Raw genomic sequence first — 17,567 nt, 5'->3', positions numbered from 1 at the left:
TTATACCAACGTAACAACGACGAAAATGTATCGCTACTTATAATAATTCTCCTGTTCGATGGCTTTAATCGCTGTTTGATATACAATGTATATATAGCAGTGACTTATGTCAAAATCAATTTAGACTCCAGAATACATCATACTAAACTTAGGCTGTCTGTCTGAGAACAGACACTAAGCTAGTTGACCGACATTTTAAGTCCTAAATCGACGTTTTTAGTCGAAAACACTAAGTATACATCGATAATTTTGTTTAGTATTTATTCTGCTTCCATTTAATAAAATTGAAAAAGTTTATTTAGTCTTTGTGTGTGTGACAGATGTGAAACAGAGTAGAACCGCATTACAAAAGAGTATACTATTTTTTAAATATGGCGGTCATTTAGGGCAGAGATCTATTCTCGAGGAATGAAGTAGAGTATAGAATACGTGTTACTTGCAGATCCGTCTTCATTATCCTGGTTTGTGCATAGCTTCATTTCCGTTTAATACGCGGATAATAATGTTGCTACAATATGTTGTAAATACCGAACTATCACTGAGAACATTAGTCTGCAGAACCGTCTTCATAATCCCCACTGGCGCAGAATTAAACCCCATTTCATTTCATTTGTCTCAAGAAATCCACTCCAAGACCGCGAATTTGGTTCCATCCATTTATTAAGGCTTGTCGAGTAACCGTTAACACGTGTATTTTTTTTTGGCGTAATGGAACTAACACAAATAAAAGTTTTGTTTTGTTTTGGCCTAAATCAGAGTAAAACTTATATTTTATATTTTCAGATTCCTAAACAGGATGTGGATACCCGTCTATTGAGGCGCATGAGGGGTCAACATGTGGCTGGACCACATAAACCAGCCGAAGAACAAGGCACCAAGTTCGAATCAGACATGCAACTCCAGCTTCACCAAATCGAGTCTATTGCCAGTGTCGGGAATGGCCGAGTTCGAAACCGAAGAGAAGCCGAAGAAAAAATGATATGGCCTGAAGGCATAATGCCATATGAATTTCACCCAGATATACGTAAGGGAATTCTGTTATATTTCTTGTACACACTGGCGTGCACGCAAAAGAACCATTGGCAGTTGGAATTCGATATAAGAGTAGATCGCAGTGGATCTGGCCGTGCGAAATTGCACTCGTAGCACAATGTATGGGGTATGCCCGTCTTCATTAACCCAGTCGGAGCAAAACAGTAGGACTTTTTTTTGACGCATTTCATTTCATTTCGTTTCGTTATATTTCTGATTCTAACACACGGTTATTGTTCCTGTTTGTACTATGGCCATGTGTACAGTATAAAAAAGGATACATTTGCCCAGACAATCACGTGTTCATCGGCTCTTCTAATTGTCGTGGGTTCCCTTTCTTAATGCACGCTAAGGTGTACATAAGGTTGATCTGGATTTTTTTTGTCCCATCCGAAAGATTAGATGGCCATGTCAAATGGGAACAGGGCTAGGAGATTAGAGGTATATTATAAATATAACCAAAACACGAATGTCATTAATTTTTAAAATATTTATCAGAAGTAAAATGGAGTTTATCGTTCTACGTTCCGCGCAAACCGGGCTGATGGAGACTCGATTACGCCGTATTGTGTGCTATGTGAGCCCAGTCCCGAAATGGTCTAGTTTGTGTCGAGTGGACGTTAAACCTCTCTCTCTCTCTCTCTCTCTCTCTCTCTGTGAGCCATCTTGTCGACCTTCGGTGAATAAAAGCTGTCCGAACAAATTCACGTTTTTCCTTGTCATGTACTCTGTCCTGCACCACTGAGAATGGGGAAATCACGCTGACAAATCTCTAGGACTTCCCCAGCCATCACCGGCATCGAACACATGTAGCACCATAGGTCCTTCTGTCTGACGTGGAGAGCGGACACAGTACTAAAACCGGTCGCCACATCCTACGTAGAACCCATGCATCTTTTCTTACTACATATTTCTGTAGCCTTGTGATCGTCTAGAATTTGTCTCTAGCTGTCTTTACTTCTGCTTCACGTTGTGTATTTACTTCTTACAGTTTCTTAAGACGTTTGTCTTACCAGGAATAACAATGCAACAGTTTGCTTCTACATATTTTATATATATATATATATATATATATATATATATATATATATATATATATATATATATATATAGCTGAATACAGGTATACAAGCATAATAGATAACAATACTAGCTAAAACCATTTCTCTACCCTAGCCAGCCTCGCGGCTGTCTAGGAACTCAGATGTAAGCTCTCTGGAACCTAATAGAAGTCTGTCCAGTTTAATCAGTCAGCTGGAACGATCGGTAATTACAGGTTACTTCGAATCGAAAAGGGGGTCACTGACAAGGGGAAACTACGCCGGAAAATCTGGATGAGCTTTCTCGGCCAATGCAGGGATCGAACACCCGACCTCCAGGCTAGCGAGTTAAAGCACTGAAGCTCGTATAACCGGCCCGTAACAATACTCTACATGAAGCTGGCATATGATCAAAAATTTCATATCAAGGAATTTTGGTTACATCTCAAAATAATTTATGTCCCTAATTTGTTACTGTTGCAAAAAAAGGAAAGTTTTGGAGGGGCTGTATTTACACACATGTATAATTTGTGTGTGGGGTGGGGAGGCCGTTGGCCGAATGGTTAGCACGTGCGCGCTGTATCATAAGGTCTGTCATTGAGTCAACTGGCGGGGTTTCGATTCCCCGGTTGTACGTGACAAGGCTTAGGGTCGCTTGTCCAACCTCGTTAGTTTTCTCCGGGTCCTCCGCCCCCCTCCCCTCACTGCTAACTATATGTTTGTCTCGAAATGAACTAGTGTGTGTCGAGTGAACGTTAAACCCCATTTCTCTCTCTCTCTCTCTCTCCCTTCTAAACTTGAGATTTTTTAATATTAAATTTGGATGTAACATTGATGATTGATAAGTCTTTATTTTGAGATGTAACCAAAATTTCTTGACATCAAATTATTGATCCTATTTTAACACGATAATGTGAATTCTCTTTCCACAGCCCTGAAAATGAAAACGACCGTAATGGCGGCCATGAAACACTGGGAGGATAACACTTGTATCAAATTCTGGCAGTACACACCGGAAATAGCAGAAGAACTAGGACATCATGATCGTGTTCGATTCCAAAAGGGAGATGGGTGAGATTTCTTTTTATTTTGTTGTAGTACAAAAAAAGCACAAAAATTAAACACAGCAATAACAATCCCTTGCAAGCTACAATATTGTGCTAGGAAAATGTCGGTTCTGTTTGTATTTACAAAGATATGTGTAATGGAAATTTCATCGGTCTAATTTTGTGGTCGAAAATGTTGTTTGTTTTACAAATCCGATTGAATCCAAGTCGGGAGTTTATATAGCGTTGGTATATTAATGTTGTTTTATTAATTAAATGCTAAATAATCAAGCTGGGTACATATTAGCGTGTATTAAGCCGTGGTGAATTTGATATTTTAGAGAAAAATGCATATAAATTTGACGCATAGTTACTTTAATAGAATCCAGCTTTATCGAATAATAAATAAATTGAAGCTGTACAAATAAACTGGGTGCAAAAAGCTTAAAGATACATTATGGGAACCTAATCCAGTAAACATCGCAGGCTAGCCTTGACATCGCGAGTTTATTATGGTCTGGATAAGTTAATTAATGTCTAATTGATAATTTAGAAAACATTTCAGGCCTAAAGAAAGAACTTTAATAGGCAGATTTAGCTCTTGCATAATGCATGTTTAATATTAGTCCTGGTTATTAAAATAATGATCAGTAACTATACACAAGATAAAAGTTATGCATTCTCTGTATGTTTCACAATGACTGGTAATATAACCTTAATTGCAAAAATACGCCTTTGACCACCAGAAAACCTAAATGGTTTATCTGATTTTGAGATTTTAATCGTGATTCTGAAAAAAAAGAATTCCAAGATGGCGTATTTGAGCCATCGGGTTTAAACGCCAATAATGATCTATGTCATCAATGCTATCAGTGAATTGTGTATGAAATAGCTTTATTGAACGCCCGCTTGGACCGAAGTGATATCTTCGACAAGTTATCGAACTCAAAATTACATCAATCACGATGTTGAATTGTGTTTCTGACCCTGCACGTCCATGCTTATTGTGACTCCCTTTTCGCTCAAACACGATATCTAGTTTTGCCGTAGTTGTAGAAATTTTTTTATTATTTTACCAGCTGTACATCAAGTGTTGGTAGAAGTGGTTCAGGTGTTCAAATTACAACAATTGGTACAGCGTGTAATATAGTAAGTATTACTGTCAAAAATGAGTCCGGCGACCAACAAAACCTATATAAAAATAATATATTACACCTGTTTTTCGTCAATAATGTTTGTCAAGATCAATCTGAGACCACATGTGGCCGCCATCTTGGATTTGTTGCTTTCCTGAAGCTAGCCCGTTGGCAAACTACATATATCTTCACTATTGACCCTTCTATCAGAAACCTTCGCCAAACCTTATTCCCCGAGAAATTATCACGGATCTGGGGGTTGTGCCCTATTCTTTCTGGTTCTCACCTAAATTCTCTTTAAAAACAAAAATATTCGTTTTGATAAATTATTAAATTCTGAAATTGGTATAAGTATCTTTTCCACATGTTCTGTTAAACAAAATGCTTAAATCGAATCAAAATTTGGTAAATTTCAGATGGGATCAGCCGCCCACGAGATTGGACATTCTCTTGGATATTATCATGAACAAAGTCGTCTGGATAGAGATGAACACGTGACTATTAATTTTGATAACATTGTTCCTGCAATGGTCGATAACTTTCGGAAATACGGAGACAACGTGAAGAGTTCGGAACCTTATGACGTAGCATCAATCATGCATTATGGGCCAACGGTAAGTTTAAACGAAGAGTAATGGTACGTTTTAAAACCCCTATGATTTGGTTCAGTCACAACCATGGCTACTCGCCATGGTGTGTGTGGGTGTGTGTGTGTGTGTGGGTGTGGGTGTGTGTGTGTGTGTGTGTGTGGGAGTGGGGGGTGGGGGGTGGGTGCGTGGGGGGCAATGTACCATGATAGCTTTGATTAAAACCAGTAGTTCTTGCTGCGTCTGGACTCGGGTTGCCAGCTGCTACGCAAGTAAGCACAATCACGATCCCCTGGCCACGGTCAAGGTCTCATTGTGTTTCAGGCATTGATAAATGTGTCCTTAAAAATATTTAAAAATGTCATAAATTAAAACTGACAAAATAAATATATTTCAGTTTTTAAGTCGTGATGGACAATCTGAAACAATATCAGCCAAACAGCGACAATTGGCCGGATACATGGGTCAAAGAGAAGCATTGAGTTTCTTGGATATCAAAACAGCAAATAAAGTCTATAGATGTGATGGTAAGAACGTTAGGATTGAATATTTTTTATGCCAGTTGGGGGCGAAGGTGAAGGCCGTGTGGAGAAGTTACTTCGATACGGGAAAATCATCTGTTGGGGAGTCTGGCATAGGTTTAAGAATTTGGGGGAGAGGATAAGTCTCCACATAAGCACTGGCCTAGAATGATGAAAGATTAGTTCGTGATATTTCCTAGTTTTATTAAAAATACATATAATACATTAGATTTATATACAAAGGCGATTTCACTGTTATTGGGTGTTGGTGGAGCTGATGGTCTTCCTTGGATGGTGCTTCTGGTATTCTGGTATTTTTGTTTCTGAAGAAAACAAAAGGGATAAGTTTGAGGCTCTCAATCGACCCTGAAAATACACCCTACGTATTTTAAAACAGTTTAAAAATATTTCTGAACACTGTACATACATACTAAAACATAATATGGAATTCTTGTAATTCCGCCGCCATTTTTTGTGTCATTTTAATTATATTGCCCGGAATAGGTCGGATGTGTTTAGCGACCCCGAAAACGTACAAAACGATATATTACACGACCTAGGATGGTGAAAAATGATTTTTTTTTTTATTTTCCCCCCACCATTTTTGGCCGCCATCTTGAATATTTAATTTTCCCCATGGGTGACACGACCACACCCACCCTGGAAAACTCAAGGGTACCCTACCCAACAATAATCCACCGAGAAACATTTATATCAGACAAAAGTGGGTTCAGTGATAATTTGGCATTTGACGTCTCGACTATTATTATAGTAGCAGTAAGTGGACTTCCTAAACCTCGTGGGGTTTTTTCCGGGTCCTCCGGTTTCCTCCCACTGCTAAAGACCCCTATGCACAAACCAATTATTGAAATAAAATTGAACCTTATTAGTCCTTAAATGACCTAGTTTGTGTCAAGTGGACGTTAAACCCCATCTCTCTCTCTGCAACATTTGATATTACTAGTTATTACAGGTCACAGGTTTGGGTTTATTTGGTTTTATTTTCCGAGCTAGTTTTATTTCCGGAAATGTGATTTATCTATCTACCCACTCGGTATTGTTTTGTATTAGCTCAATGGTTATTACAGATCGGGTTTTTCTTTGTTTTTTTTTGTAGCAAAGTGTGAAAACCCACCGAAATGTGAGAATGCAGGTTTTGTAAATGAAAGATGTAGATGTGTCTGCCCACTAGGAGTATCTGGACCTACATGTGAAAACGTAGCTGCTTCTTCTGAAGGTATGTTCTAATCTAGTTCATCTCTTGGCCATTACGGTCCGCGGGAAAATTAATTATACTAATTTCAAACAGACTGGACAATAGAGTGTTAACAACGGTTCGTCACAAAAAGGGCCATAAAACTTAAAAAGGTATGATCAAGAATCGTTTAAATAAACTAATCCTCGATTGTCAGTTCAGAACGTTCTGAATTAACGGAATTGCAATCGAGTGAAGCGGAATTCAATCCTGTCACAGTTCTGTCAGGCCCAACAACGGAGGTGGTGTGAGTAGAATCATGACGTAATTAGACCTATTGGATATGTTTCAGCTGTCATGGCATGTTCCTGAAGCAACGTCCGTGAGTTTTACAACATCTAGCTTGACAAGATGTACGTAGTTAAGACGAGATCAAGCCTTCTATTGAAGATGCTGTCATGGTTGGCTGAGATAATTATTTTCTCATGCAGTCAGCGCATGCGTTCAAGCCCCAAATCCCAATTTCACTCGATTATCACTATTTTTGGGATTGAGAAAATTCAATTCCGGAACGTTCAATCAAGTACCCCCTAGGGTTTGGTTAAAGGGGGATAACTCCGAAATGGAAAATATGGTTTTCATTTGGACAATAAGAATATTTTTTTGTTTCTTTCTTTTTTCATAATTAATTGTATTGATTAATAAATAAATTGTATTTTTTTATATTTTTTACAGGATGTGGTGGTTTATTGACATCAACAACAGGCAGTATTCAAAGTCACAATTATCCATCTGGCTATGGTGATCGAGCTGTGTGTAACTGGTTGATACAGGTGAACATTACTGGAAGTCTCAAAGATGTTTGGGAGAGAGAGAGAGAGAGAGAGAGAGAGAAGAGAGAGAGAGAGAGAGATGGGGTTTAATGTCCACTCGACACAAACTAGGTCATTTCGGGACTAACATATGGTTTAATTTTATTTCAATAATTCGCTTGCGCGAAGGGGTCTTTAGCAGTGGGAGGAAACCGGAGGACCCGGAGAAATCCCACTAGGTTGGACAGGCGACTCTACTCCTTGTCACGTACAACCGGGGATTCGGTCATTTCGGGACTAACATATGGTTTAATTTTATTTCAATAATTCGCTTGCGCGTAGGGGTCTTTAGCAGTGGGAGGAAACCGGAGGACCCGGAGAAAACCCACGAGGTTGGACAGGCTACCCTACTCCTTGTCACGTACAACCGGGGATTCGAAACCACGCCAGTTGACTCAATGGCAGGCCTTATGATACAGCACGCACGTGCTAACCATTCGGCCATCCAACTACCACAAGATGTTTGGGAGCCACGGTGGCTCAATGAGTAAAACGTTGGCTCGCTAACCTGGAGGTCCCTTGTTCAATCCCGGCCGAGAAAGTTGATTTCTAGCGTGACACGTCCTTGTCAGTAGTGCAGGACGGCAGGCCTGGTGTGCCACAACGTATAGTAGTTCGGGGGACGACAAACCGAGATCCCGTGTACACATTGGCGTGCACGTAAAAGAACCCTTGACAGATGGAATTCGATATAAGAGCAGGTCACAGCACTGCTGTCCGGGCAAAATTTCCCTTATAGCACACTGCATGGCGTATACCCGCCTTCGTAAACCCAGTCGGAGCAGAACAGTAGGACGTTAAACCCCATTTCATTTCATTTTATTTTATTTGTAGGGACCTGCAGAAGCAAATATTACAGTTGAATTTGATCATTTTGAAGTGGAGGCTGATGACTATGCACCGTGTGGTTACGATTGGTTAGAAGTCAGAACTAAAGGACCGGAAATTCCTGGTCTCAAGTAGGTTGATGTTTTTATTTACATTACTCGCTTTACTACAGTAGTAGCCCGGGAATACGTCAACGACTAAGTTCACCCATTATTCGTTAATTGTTTTAAACAGCTATTTTAACCACCCTAGTTGCCCATTGTTTGATCCAGTGGTACCAGCCCATCAGGTATTGCTGAAATGACTGTAATACCAGTCCTGCTCAGCGTGCCCATGAATGATGCGACACAGCAGGATTGTACGTACAGTGAGTCATTAGGTGGTTCATTCTTTTTCCCTACGTTTTGTGTGTTCCACACATTCTATCCTCGAACATCCTTGACTAATTTCCATACCTCAAATCTTAGTCATCGCGGTGATCATCATTTATTATAAGAATTTGTGGAATATTTTATAGGTTTTGTGGAAACAAGATTCCAGCACCCATTCACCATTCATCAAATATTTTGTTTCTACAATTCCGATCTGATGCTCTATACAATAGTTACACTGGCTTCCATGCTAGGTACACCATCACCACAAAACCTAGTAAGTATGACCCGATGCTCTATACAATAGTTACACCGGCCTAGGTACATCATAATATACCTGATGCCTTATGCAATAGTTACACTGGCTTCTATGCAAGATACACCGTCAAAACAAAACCTAGTATGACCTGATGTTGTATATAATAGTTACACTGGCTTCCATGCTAGTTACACCTCCAATAAAATCCTAGTAAGTATGGTCTGGTAGCCTTTTAGATGACAATAGCCCAATCGGAGCAGAACAGTAGTTTCATTTCATTTTAGATGAAATGCATTAGAGATTAAGGTCGCAGTGTCCTTCTCCATTTTGCTACCGTGACGGGTCCACGTGTCCATCGCGGACTGTGTTCTGTAAGTCGACGTCCCAGACGGCGATATGTTGGACAAATTGTGACTCACGGACATCAAAATCTGCACACGTTTCAAGAGAGTTATCTCCTCCATGCGGCTACGTTGCATGGTGTGCTTGAAGAGGACACAAACGTTGCTGTAAACTAAACGATTTGGCCTAATGATTCGGCTAGTGTGTCCACCGTTACATAGGTCGGCGATTGTGCATTTGTGCTATATGTTGAACAAATTGTGACTCACGGACATCAAGACCTGCACACGTTTCAAGATGCTGACGCCATTCAGCGACTTATCTGATCTCCTCCATGCGGCTACGTTGCATGGTGTGCTTTAGGAGGACACAAACGTTGCTGTAAACTAAACGATTTGGCCTAATGATTCGGCTAGTGTGTCCACCGTTACATAGGTCGGCGATTGTGCATTTGTGCTATATGTTGAACAAATTGTGACTCACGGACATCAAGACCTGCACACGTTTCAAGATGCTGAAGCCATTCAGCGACTTATCTGTTCTCCTCCATGCGGCTACGTTGCATGGTGTGCTTGAAGAGGACACAAACGTTCTGTAAACTAAACGATTTGGTCGAATGATTCGGTTAGTGTGTCCAGCGCTATTGTGCATTTTATTGCTTCGGTAAATGTCCAATTTGTAATTATGCCCAAATCACATTTCAGTTGCATTATGTTGACAGTAGGCCGTTAAACACCTTTCATTTCATTAATCGTCTCTATATATTTGCTATTATCCGGGCAAAATTTCCCATATAGCACACTGCATGGCATATGTTCGTCTTCATTAGTCCAATGGGAGCAGAAAAGTAGGACGCAAAACCCTATTACATTTCATTTCTATATATTTTAGACTATAAATGGTCTGATTGGAACGGATGGACAAGCTGTAGTGCCAAGTGTGGCGGCGGAAACAGATTAAGGCGGCGAGAATGTCTGGAGGGAACATGTGTCGGATTGAAGTTCGACGTTGAAAGATGTAATATGGATCCCTGCTAATTTACGCAAAATGGACACTGTGAAAAAAGGTTTAATGGGAAATGACCACAATCTAAAATATTTGTCTGTATTGAAAACTATGCTTCATCAGTAGAAGAATAAGGTCTCTTTAATTTGGACTAAATCTATTTGTTAAGGCCAGCTCAATTTTTGCAAAGGTCGCTGAGATGTAAACAAGGTTAGGGCACGTGATTGTTGGCGAGATTATACGTTAGGGTTAGGTTAAGCATTGAGGCTGTGTCAAAGGTTAGGGTTGGGATTAGCGGTAGCCATGTTTACGTCTCGTGAGCTTTGATCAAACTTAAAGTTGACCTTATCAAATAGACCCAACCCTTTAATTTGGGTTAACATAAAAAATAATATGTTTGGCTAAATTTTTGATTTATATAAATGAATATGAATCCATATATGAAGAAAACATCAGCTGTTTTCTCTTCAGCAGTTGTTCGTTTAAAGTCGAAAACGAAACTAGTCAATTAGTAAACAAACATACGTCCGCTTAACATGTACTTGGATTCGGTTTGGAAAAGCTGTACGACAAACAAACAGAATTGGTTCCAAATCTGGAAAGAGTCTATTATTATTTGAATTTGGATTAATAAGTCTTTTACATCAAAACAATACGATTATCTTCACAGTACAGCTTATTAAATATTACATATGTTTGACTGATCGTATCAGGCCTCTCTATATTAGCTGCCTTTAATACTAAAATTCTGTGACGTCATTTCCCATTAAACTTTAACGATACCATTCTCTACAAATAGATATTTATTGAGTCGAGTCTATCTTGTCATTGCATTTCAATGCAGATTATTCCGTCCACAATGAATAATACGAACGAAAAATATTTATTTCTCTTATATATTCAAATTATTCCGTCCAAAATGAATAATAGAAACAAAAAATATTTATTTCTCTTTTCAAATGTAATTTCTTTTATATTTTCAAATTATTCCGTCCAAAATGAATAAAACGAACAAAAAATGTAATTTCTTTTATAATTTCAAATTATTCCGTCCAAAATGAATAATACGAACAATAAACATTTATTTCTCTTTTCAAATTTTATTCTTTTATTATTGTAATGAAATTTATGTTTTTAAATCATTCCGTAATTACCCCTCAAAACATATTCGTTTGTAAATTATTTTAATGATTATTATAATTATCTTCAAGTGGCATTTAGTAACTGAGAAACACATTTATAGAACCATCAAATATGAATGTAAACAAAGTTTTATGAATTGACGTACGGGCTCGATTTTTGTTTTAACTTTACACGTCTGCCCGAAAAGTCAGATTGCCCGAAGGTTAGTGGGTAGTTGCCCCCTCCCCTCTGGTTTGTACGCCTATGGTTTTATGGAAAACATTTACTGAATGTAACCTGAACAACGTTTCAGCAATGTTTCTTGTGTCGTAATCAAACTTGATACTGAGAAGAGAATCATTATTCGATCGTTGCTCCTATTAAATTCAATCATTGTCATTCCATAAAAGTTTTGAGTTTCATTTATTGTGACCAATTACTAGCATGTCACTTAAAGAAATGTGTATCTAATGTGTATTTTGTTATGAATCATTTGATATTTTAATAATTAAAAATAATTATGATTATATATTTAAATGAAACAAATCAATTGTAAAAATTAATGAAATCAGAAAAATAAAATCAAATCTTTGCAACAAGTTTTATTTTGGTCAAGTCTGAAAAACACTGAGAGAGAAATGGGGTTTCACATCCACTTGACGCAAAGTAGTTCATTTCGGGGCGAATATATGGTTGAATTTTAGCAGTAGGATGAAACCGGAGGACAGGCGATCCTACTCCCTGTGGCATACGAGCGCGGAATCGAAATCACGCCACTTGACTCAGTGACAGATCTTTTAAGCGCATGCGTTAAACCACCACTCAACATACCAAGCACAGCTCTCATAGCTTTATTTATGCATTTTTGACTTTTTAACATTCTGCTTTGTTGTGCCTATAAAAAGAGAATTGATATGTATGTTTATTTAAGTGATTCGTATAGGGGTCTTTGCAACTCCGAATCTATAACAACAATCAGATTTCTGATGCTTAGATTCGATCTCTTGTTCCCCTAGCCTGGGTTCGAAACCTTGACTACCTTACATAACGCACTGAATGGGCTACAGCGCACGCAGAAGACGCATTGTAACTTTACCCCAATACCTTGTCGTTTCAGTTCGCGAACCGACGTATAATTCGTGATCACAATACAACAGAGTCATACAGATCAGTTCGGACCACTAATGTTAACAAAATGTTTCGGAAACACTAAGTAAATAACAACAACATTGAAACTGCTAAATCTGCCTATTGCAGGTCTTTCTTTAGGCCTGAAATGTTATCTAAATTATTAATTAAACATTAATTAACCTTTCCAGGCCATAACCAATTCTCGATGTCATCGCTAGCCTGCGATATTTACTGGATTAATATCCGATTTGCTGTTCAACTTTCATTCATGATTAAATCATGAAATGGATAATCGAGACTATATTTTTTTTATCGTACCGACTTTAGTAATGATGATCGAGTGGATCGGTTCAGAGTGGATCAATTTGACTGAAATTTTCAGCAAATTCCCTTTACATTATCTAAATTTTATCTATTATAGTGAGAACTGACAGCTCTTTATCTAATCTCAAATAATGTATCTTTAATAGAATAAATATTACAGTGAAAGCGCTACCACCTTTCTGTACGTTAAAATCTCAAAATGGTAATATTCAGATATTTCTGTCTTTAATCTTGTTTTTGAAGCAGTTGGAATTCGATATGAGAGTAGGCGATAGTGCCGCTGCCCGGGCAAAATTTCCCTCATAGCACACTGTATGGCATATGCCCGTCTTCATTGGCCCAGTATATGAGTAGGACGTTAAACCCCATTTCATTTCATTTCTTGTTTTTAAAATTATCTTATTTCCCGTTCAACTACTATCGACCTATTCCCGGCCAAATCATCGTTAATTTTAAGGCCACTCTTTTCAAACGTAGATAAAAATGTCCCGGTATCTTGACAATCTAGTGAATGAGTTATGTGAATCATAATAGACGTATATGTTCCGCTTTTAACCAAGATATTCAGATTATGTATATGTTTCAGACAATGTTGTTGTATATCAACTGCGTCACTCCCATAAATACAAAGTTTGAACATCAATCTATTTCTTAACTTGAAATGTTCTGTAACAGTCAGTGTCGTGTATTTCGATTGATCAGAACTTTTAGTGCCCCAGAATTGACACCCGTCCATCATTAGAGGAATATTCTCAGGTAGCAGACGATAGGGATAGCAGTTCGGCACAATTCTTTCTCCCGGAAATAATTTGGAACACATTTCTTTAGATTGGAATATTTCCTTCAAATCTTCTGATGTCAGCTCTTGAACTCTAGTTTGATCAGAATCAATTTTATTTGGTTTAAAATCCCCTACTTCTCCAATTATCTCCACAGTTACCTGAAAAAGTAAAAGACAAATTTATAGCATCCCACATAAAGATAGAGAAATGCGGTTTAACTAGTTCATTTCGGGACTAACTGCTAATTCGACATAACCTTGTGAAATGAAATGTAGTTTTATGGCACGTCAGCTCTAACCGGGATAATAACTATGTATATATTTTAAAGGGGCATTAGTAAGATAAGATAAAGAGCCGAAAATTTCATTCAAATTGCGTTGCTCTGGGCCCTGATTCAAGAAATTTTAACTTAAGATAAAATCCAAATTTTAGTAGATACCTCAATTTTGATTGGCTAAGCACTAAAATCAATCTAATATTATCCAATCAAATTACTAAAATTTGGATTTTATCTCAGTTAAGTTTTCGTGAATAAGGGCCCAGAACTTAGATATTAGCGATTCTATTTTAGGCTAGCCACGATCGTCATTACTACCATTGTCATGATATTAAACAAAGTCTCGATTGTCCATTATTGTGGTTATTTCATCCAGCACAAAACACTAAACATCGCAGGCATCGATTTATTAGGCACATATTGTATTTTTGCATTTCTTTCAAGATGCTTACCCTTTCTAAAATCTGTGTAAACTTTCGTTTTATTCTTTCACCATTCACGTTAATATTATTAATTGTCATAACTTCATATTTTACCGTCTTCATATTTATATACGAATCGTGCACATGTTTCAAAATGGCTGCTAAAATTCCTCGACCTTGGTAACCCTCTTTAACACGTGCAGCCGCGGTTGCTAAAGTTTCACCGGCATCTACCAATCTATCTGCATGGAAAGCTACCTATAAGTAAATTATTTACCAAATAAGTGACACTAGATGTTCTCTGTAAGTCATCATTTCTAATATTTTAATTGGGTGATTGTGATATTGGAAGCTGATTGGCGAACCGCATTTAATGTAGCGCTTTTAATCAATACCCAAATCTCTATAAGCAAACAAAGGGAAGTAACTATCCCTATGAACTGAAATTCGGTTTAATATTAGCCCTGATATGCTCCGACTGGGCTAATACAGACGGCACACGCCATGTACCTTGCTATGGGGACATTTTGCCCCGACATCGCCGCTACGGCCTAATCTTAAATCGAATTCCAACTGTCAATGTTTTTTTTTTACCAATATGTACACGGGACCTCGGTTTTTCGTAACAATCCGAACGACTAGACATCTGTTCTTATCAGGCCCTCCATCCTGCACCACTGACAAGTAGAAGCCACAGACAGAAATACCGATGAACTATGATAAAAATAAATGCCTGAACAGTAGAACATAGTCGGAGAAACATTACTTACAATTTCACCATCTATTTCACCAACATAGCAGTTGAACCATTTTAAATATTTTTCATACATTGCAGGAAGATAATCTCGTCCTCCATAAAGATGTCCAATATCCATAACACCCCGATAATCTTCTAAAATTGCTGATCTTATGACCAGATCGTCCGCCATGTTCATTTAGTAAATCTAATAAAATAAGAGTTTGAAAATCTCATGAGACGAGAGTCTTAAAGGACAATATTGGTGTCAGGCATTATCACATATGTGATAGAACTAATTAAACACGTTCCAAATATAATTTTAACACAGAGATCATTGCTACGATCATTCTATATAATTGACTGAAGTGACGAGTGATAACAGATACATAGGCGAATTTCTGCTCACTAATAACCCCTTCCAAGCCCAATAGTTGTTGTGTGAGACTGTGAGAGGATATCTGACAATTCATAAAAAGAATTGACTGTCACTAGATAAGAGAACACGAAAGAAAAACAGAAATCGTCCGTGCATTACCATGTTTTTATAAGGTATAGAATGAATATAAACAAGGGAATGTACGGACTATTTCTATGTTTCTCGTGTTCTCTTATCTAATGACATTCAATTACTGTATTGAATTGTCAGGTATCCTCTTACAGTCATATAACAACTTTTGGTCTTCGAAGGAATTATTAGTGAGCAGAAATTCGGCCGTGTATCTGTTATCACTCGTCACATCAGTCAGTTATATAGAGGTATGACTCGTGTTTTCCTTTGGCGTTCGTCACTTCCGATTCAGGAAACCTGTATTACTCAGCTATCGTAGCAATGATCTCTGTGTTAAAATTATTTTTGGAATGTGTTTAACCAGCTCTATCACATATGTGATAATGATTGGCACCAATATTGTCCTGTAACCTCGTAGTGGCTATACGATCATGTTCTAGAATATTTACGATGTACATTTGATGTACGGAGAACTCGGGGTTAAATTGTTTATATACCCCGTTGTGCTACTATCTGACAACCGGGCCAATGTTTTGCGTTTTTCACAATCTAATTTACAAATGTCACTTCTATCGTTTAATAATTCATTTAGGTACTGCGCGTTATGCCAAATTTCCATGAAATGGTCGTCCTTCATTCCTTCATACAATCATCGTGTTTACCATTAATAACCATAAACTTAGTCTTCTTTTGGTTCATCACCATACCTGACCGTGTGCAGGAATCGTTCAGTATCCTTAGTTTGTTAATACAGCCATCTCTCTAGTTGTTAATAAAATGGTGTCATCCATCAATAAAAGAGCGTGTACCCACTTCATAAAATCATCGTTTGGGCATAGACGGTGAAGATTACGGACAATCATCTATGTACAAATTAAATAGAAAACAACTGGAGAGGGATCCTTGTCGGACTCCCATCGTTGCCAGTATTGATGCTGCGTCCAGTACCATCCTAGTATCTGAGTACATTGACGCTATAGCGGTTACCATTAGATATTCACAGCCTAATCGGGATAATGTATGGATGAGGGCATTACGGGGTACCTTGTCATAGGCTTTAGAAAAGTCTACGTACGTTATAAACAGGTTAACATTTTTACACATTGCATAATCTATCAGTAACCGCATCGTAGAACCTTACCTTTTTATTTGATCTTAATTTATGTCAATGTCATACTAAGTAATGACGATATATATAGTATAAAACCATGCAGCAACATGTCCTGGCTATCTATAAAGAATACAAGTAGTGTAAAGTTTCTTCTTTATCTATTGTACATATTGTTGAATGTGACTGGGAGATGAAATAAAGGGAGTAGTTGTCGCGTTCCCATATATTGATGTATATGGAGTTATTTTCTACCCCTGAATACATATTTTCTGTTAAACACACTTACTACTCTTGGATTTTAATATGATATGTTTAAAAGATGTAGTGTAAATTCACGTACATAATTACTATTTAATATGTATAAACAAATAGTGATAACTGTGATATTTGTAAAAAGGATAATTTTTTGTTAAAAGACAATTCAACATAGTACTGATGGGTACAATGTGATATTTGTTAAACATACATTATGCAAGAGCTAAATCTACCTATTGCAGGTCTTTCTTTAGGCCTGAAATGTTATATAAACTATTAATTAGACATTTATTAACAAACCAAGACCATAATCAACTTTCGATGGCATCGGATTTTAACTAGATTATAACGGTTCGCCATTTAAAAATTTAATTTAAAACATGCCATGGGAAAGCGAGGCCAAGTCTCGAATATACCCGTGCCCTGGTTATCACTATGCACACATCTTGTCAAAACTACAAACAGTGATAATTTGGCTCACAATTAAGTAATTTGAATGGAATTTTCAATATTCTCTTTTTTATCATCTATTTTTGAATTATTATAGCAAAAAATCGCCAACTCTTTATTAAACTCTTAAATAATGTATCGTTAATAGATTATTGCACATAAAGTGTGATATTTGTTAACAGAATTGTGTACGTAGTATCGATGGGTAGAAT

At 37.6% G+C, this 17,567-nt stretch overlaps 1 protein-coding gene across 1 annotated transcript; it reads right to left on the bottom strand.

The window, feature by feature from the left end:
- Nucleotides 1-12,924: 12,924 nt before the first annotated feature.
- On the bottom strand, nt 12,925-16,764 carry LOC130010285 (histidine N-acetyltransferase-like). The gene is made up of 4 exons (XM_050550257.2): nt 16,681-16,764; nt 15,063-15,236; nt 14,323-14,550; nt 12,925-13,751 (listed from the first exon to the last, which is right to left on the bottom strand). Exons 2-4 carry the CDS (start codon nt 15,225-15,227, stop codon nt 13,206-13,208), a joined length of 939 nt encoding a protein of 312 aa, XP_050406214.1. The 5' UTR covers nt 15,228-15,236; nt 16,681-16,764; the 3' UTR covers nt 12,925-13,205.
- Between the last annotated feature and the right edge of the window lie 803 nt (nt 16,765-17,567).

Source organism: Patella vulgata, chromosome 5 (assembly GCF_932274485.2).
Source record: "Patella vulgata chromosome 5, xgPatVulg1.2, whole genome shotgun sequence".
NCBI classification, from domain to species: domain Eukaryota; kingdom Metazoa; phylum Mollusca; class Gastropoda; family Patellidae; genus Patella; species Patella vulgata.
Note: the sequence above shows the minus strand (reverse complement) of the source record. Positions and strands in the feature narration are given on the sequence as shown.

Excerpts from the sequence above, each read along its gene's own strand:
- LOC130010285 (XM_050550257.2), bottom strand. The coding sequence starts at position 15,227 with ATGAACATGGCGGACGATCTGGTCATAAGATCAGCAATTTTAGAAGAT. Across the intron at positions 14,551-15,062 it reads GTGAAATAGATGGTGAAATT|GTAGCTTTCCATGCAGATAG; the intron begins GTAAGTAATGTT and ends ATTTACTTATAG. Across the intron at positions 13,752-14,322 it reads TTACACAGATTTTAGAAAGG|GTAACTGTGGAGATAATTGG; the intron begins GTAAGCATCTTG and ends TTACTTTTTCAG.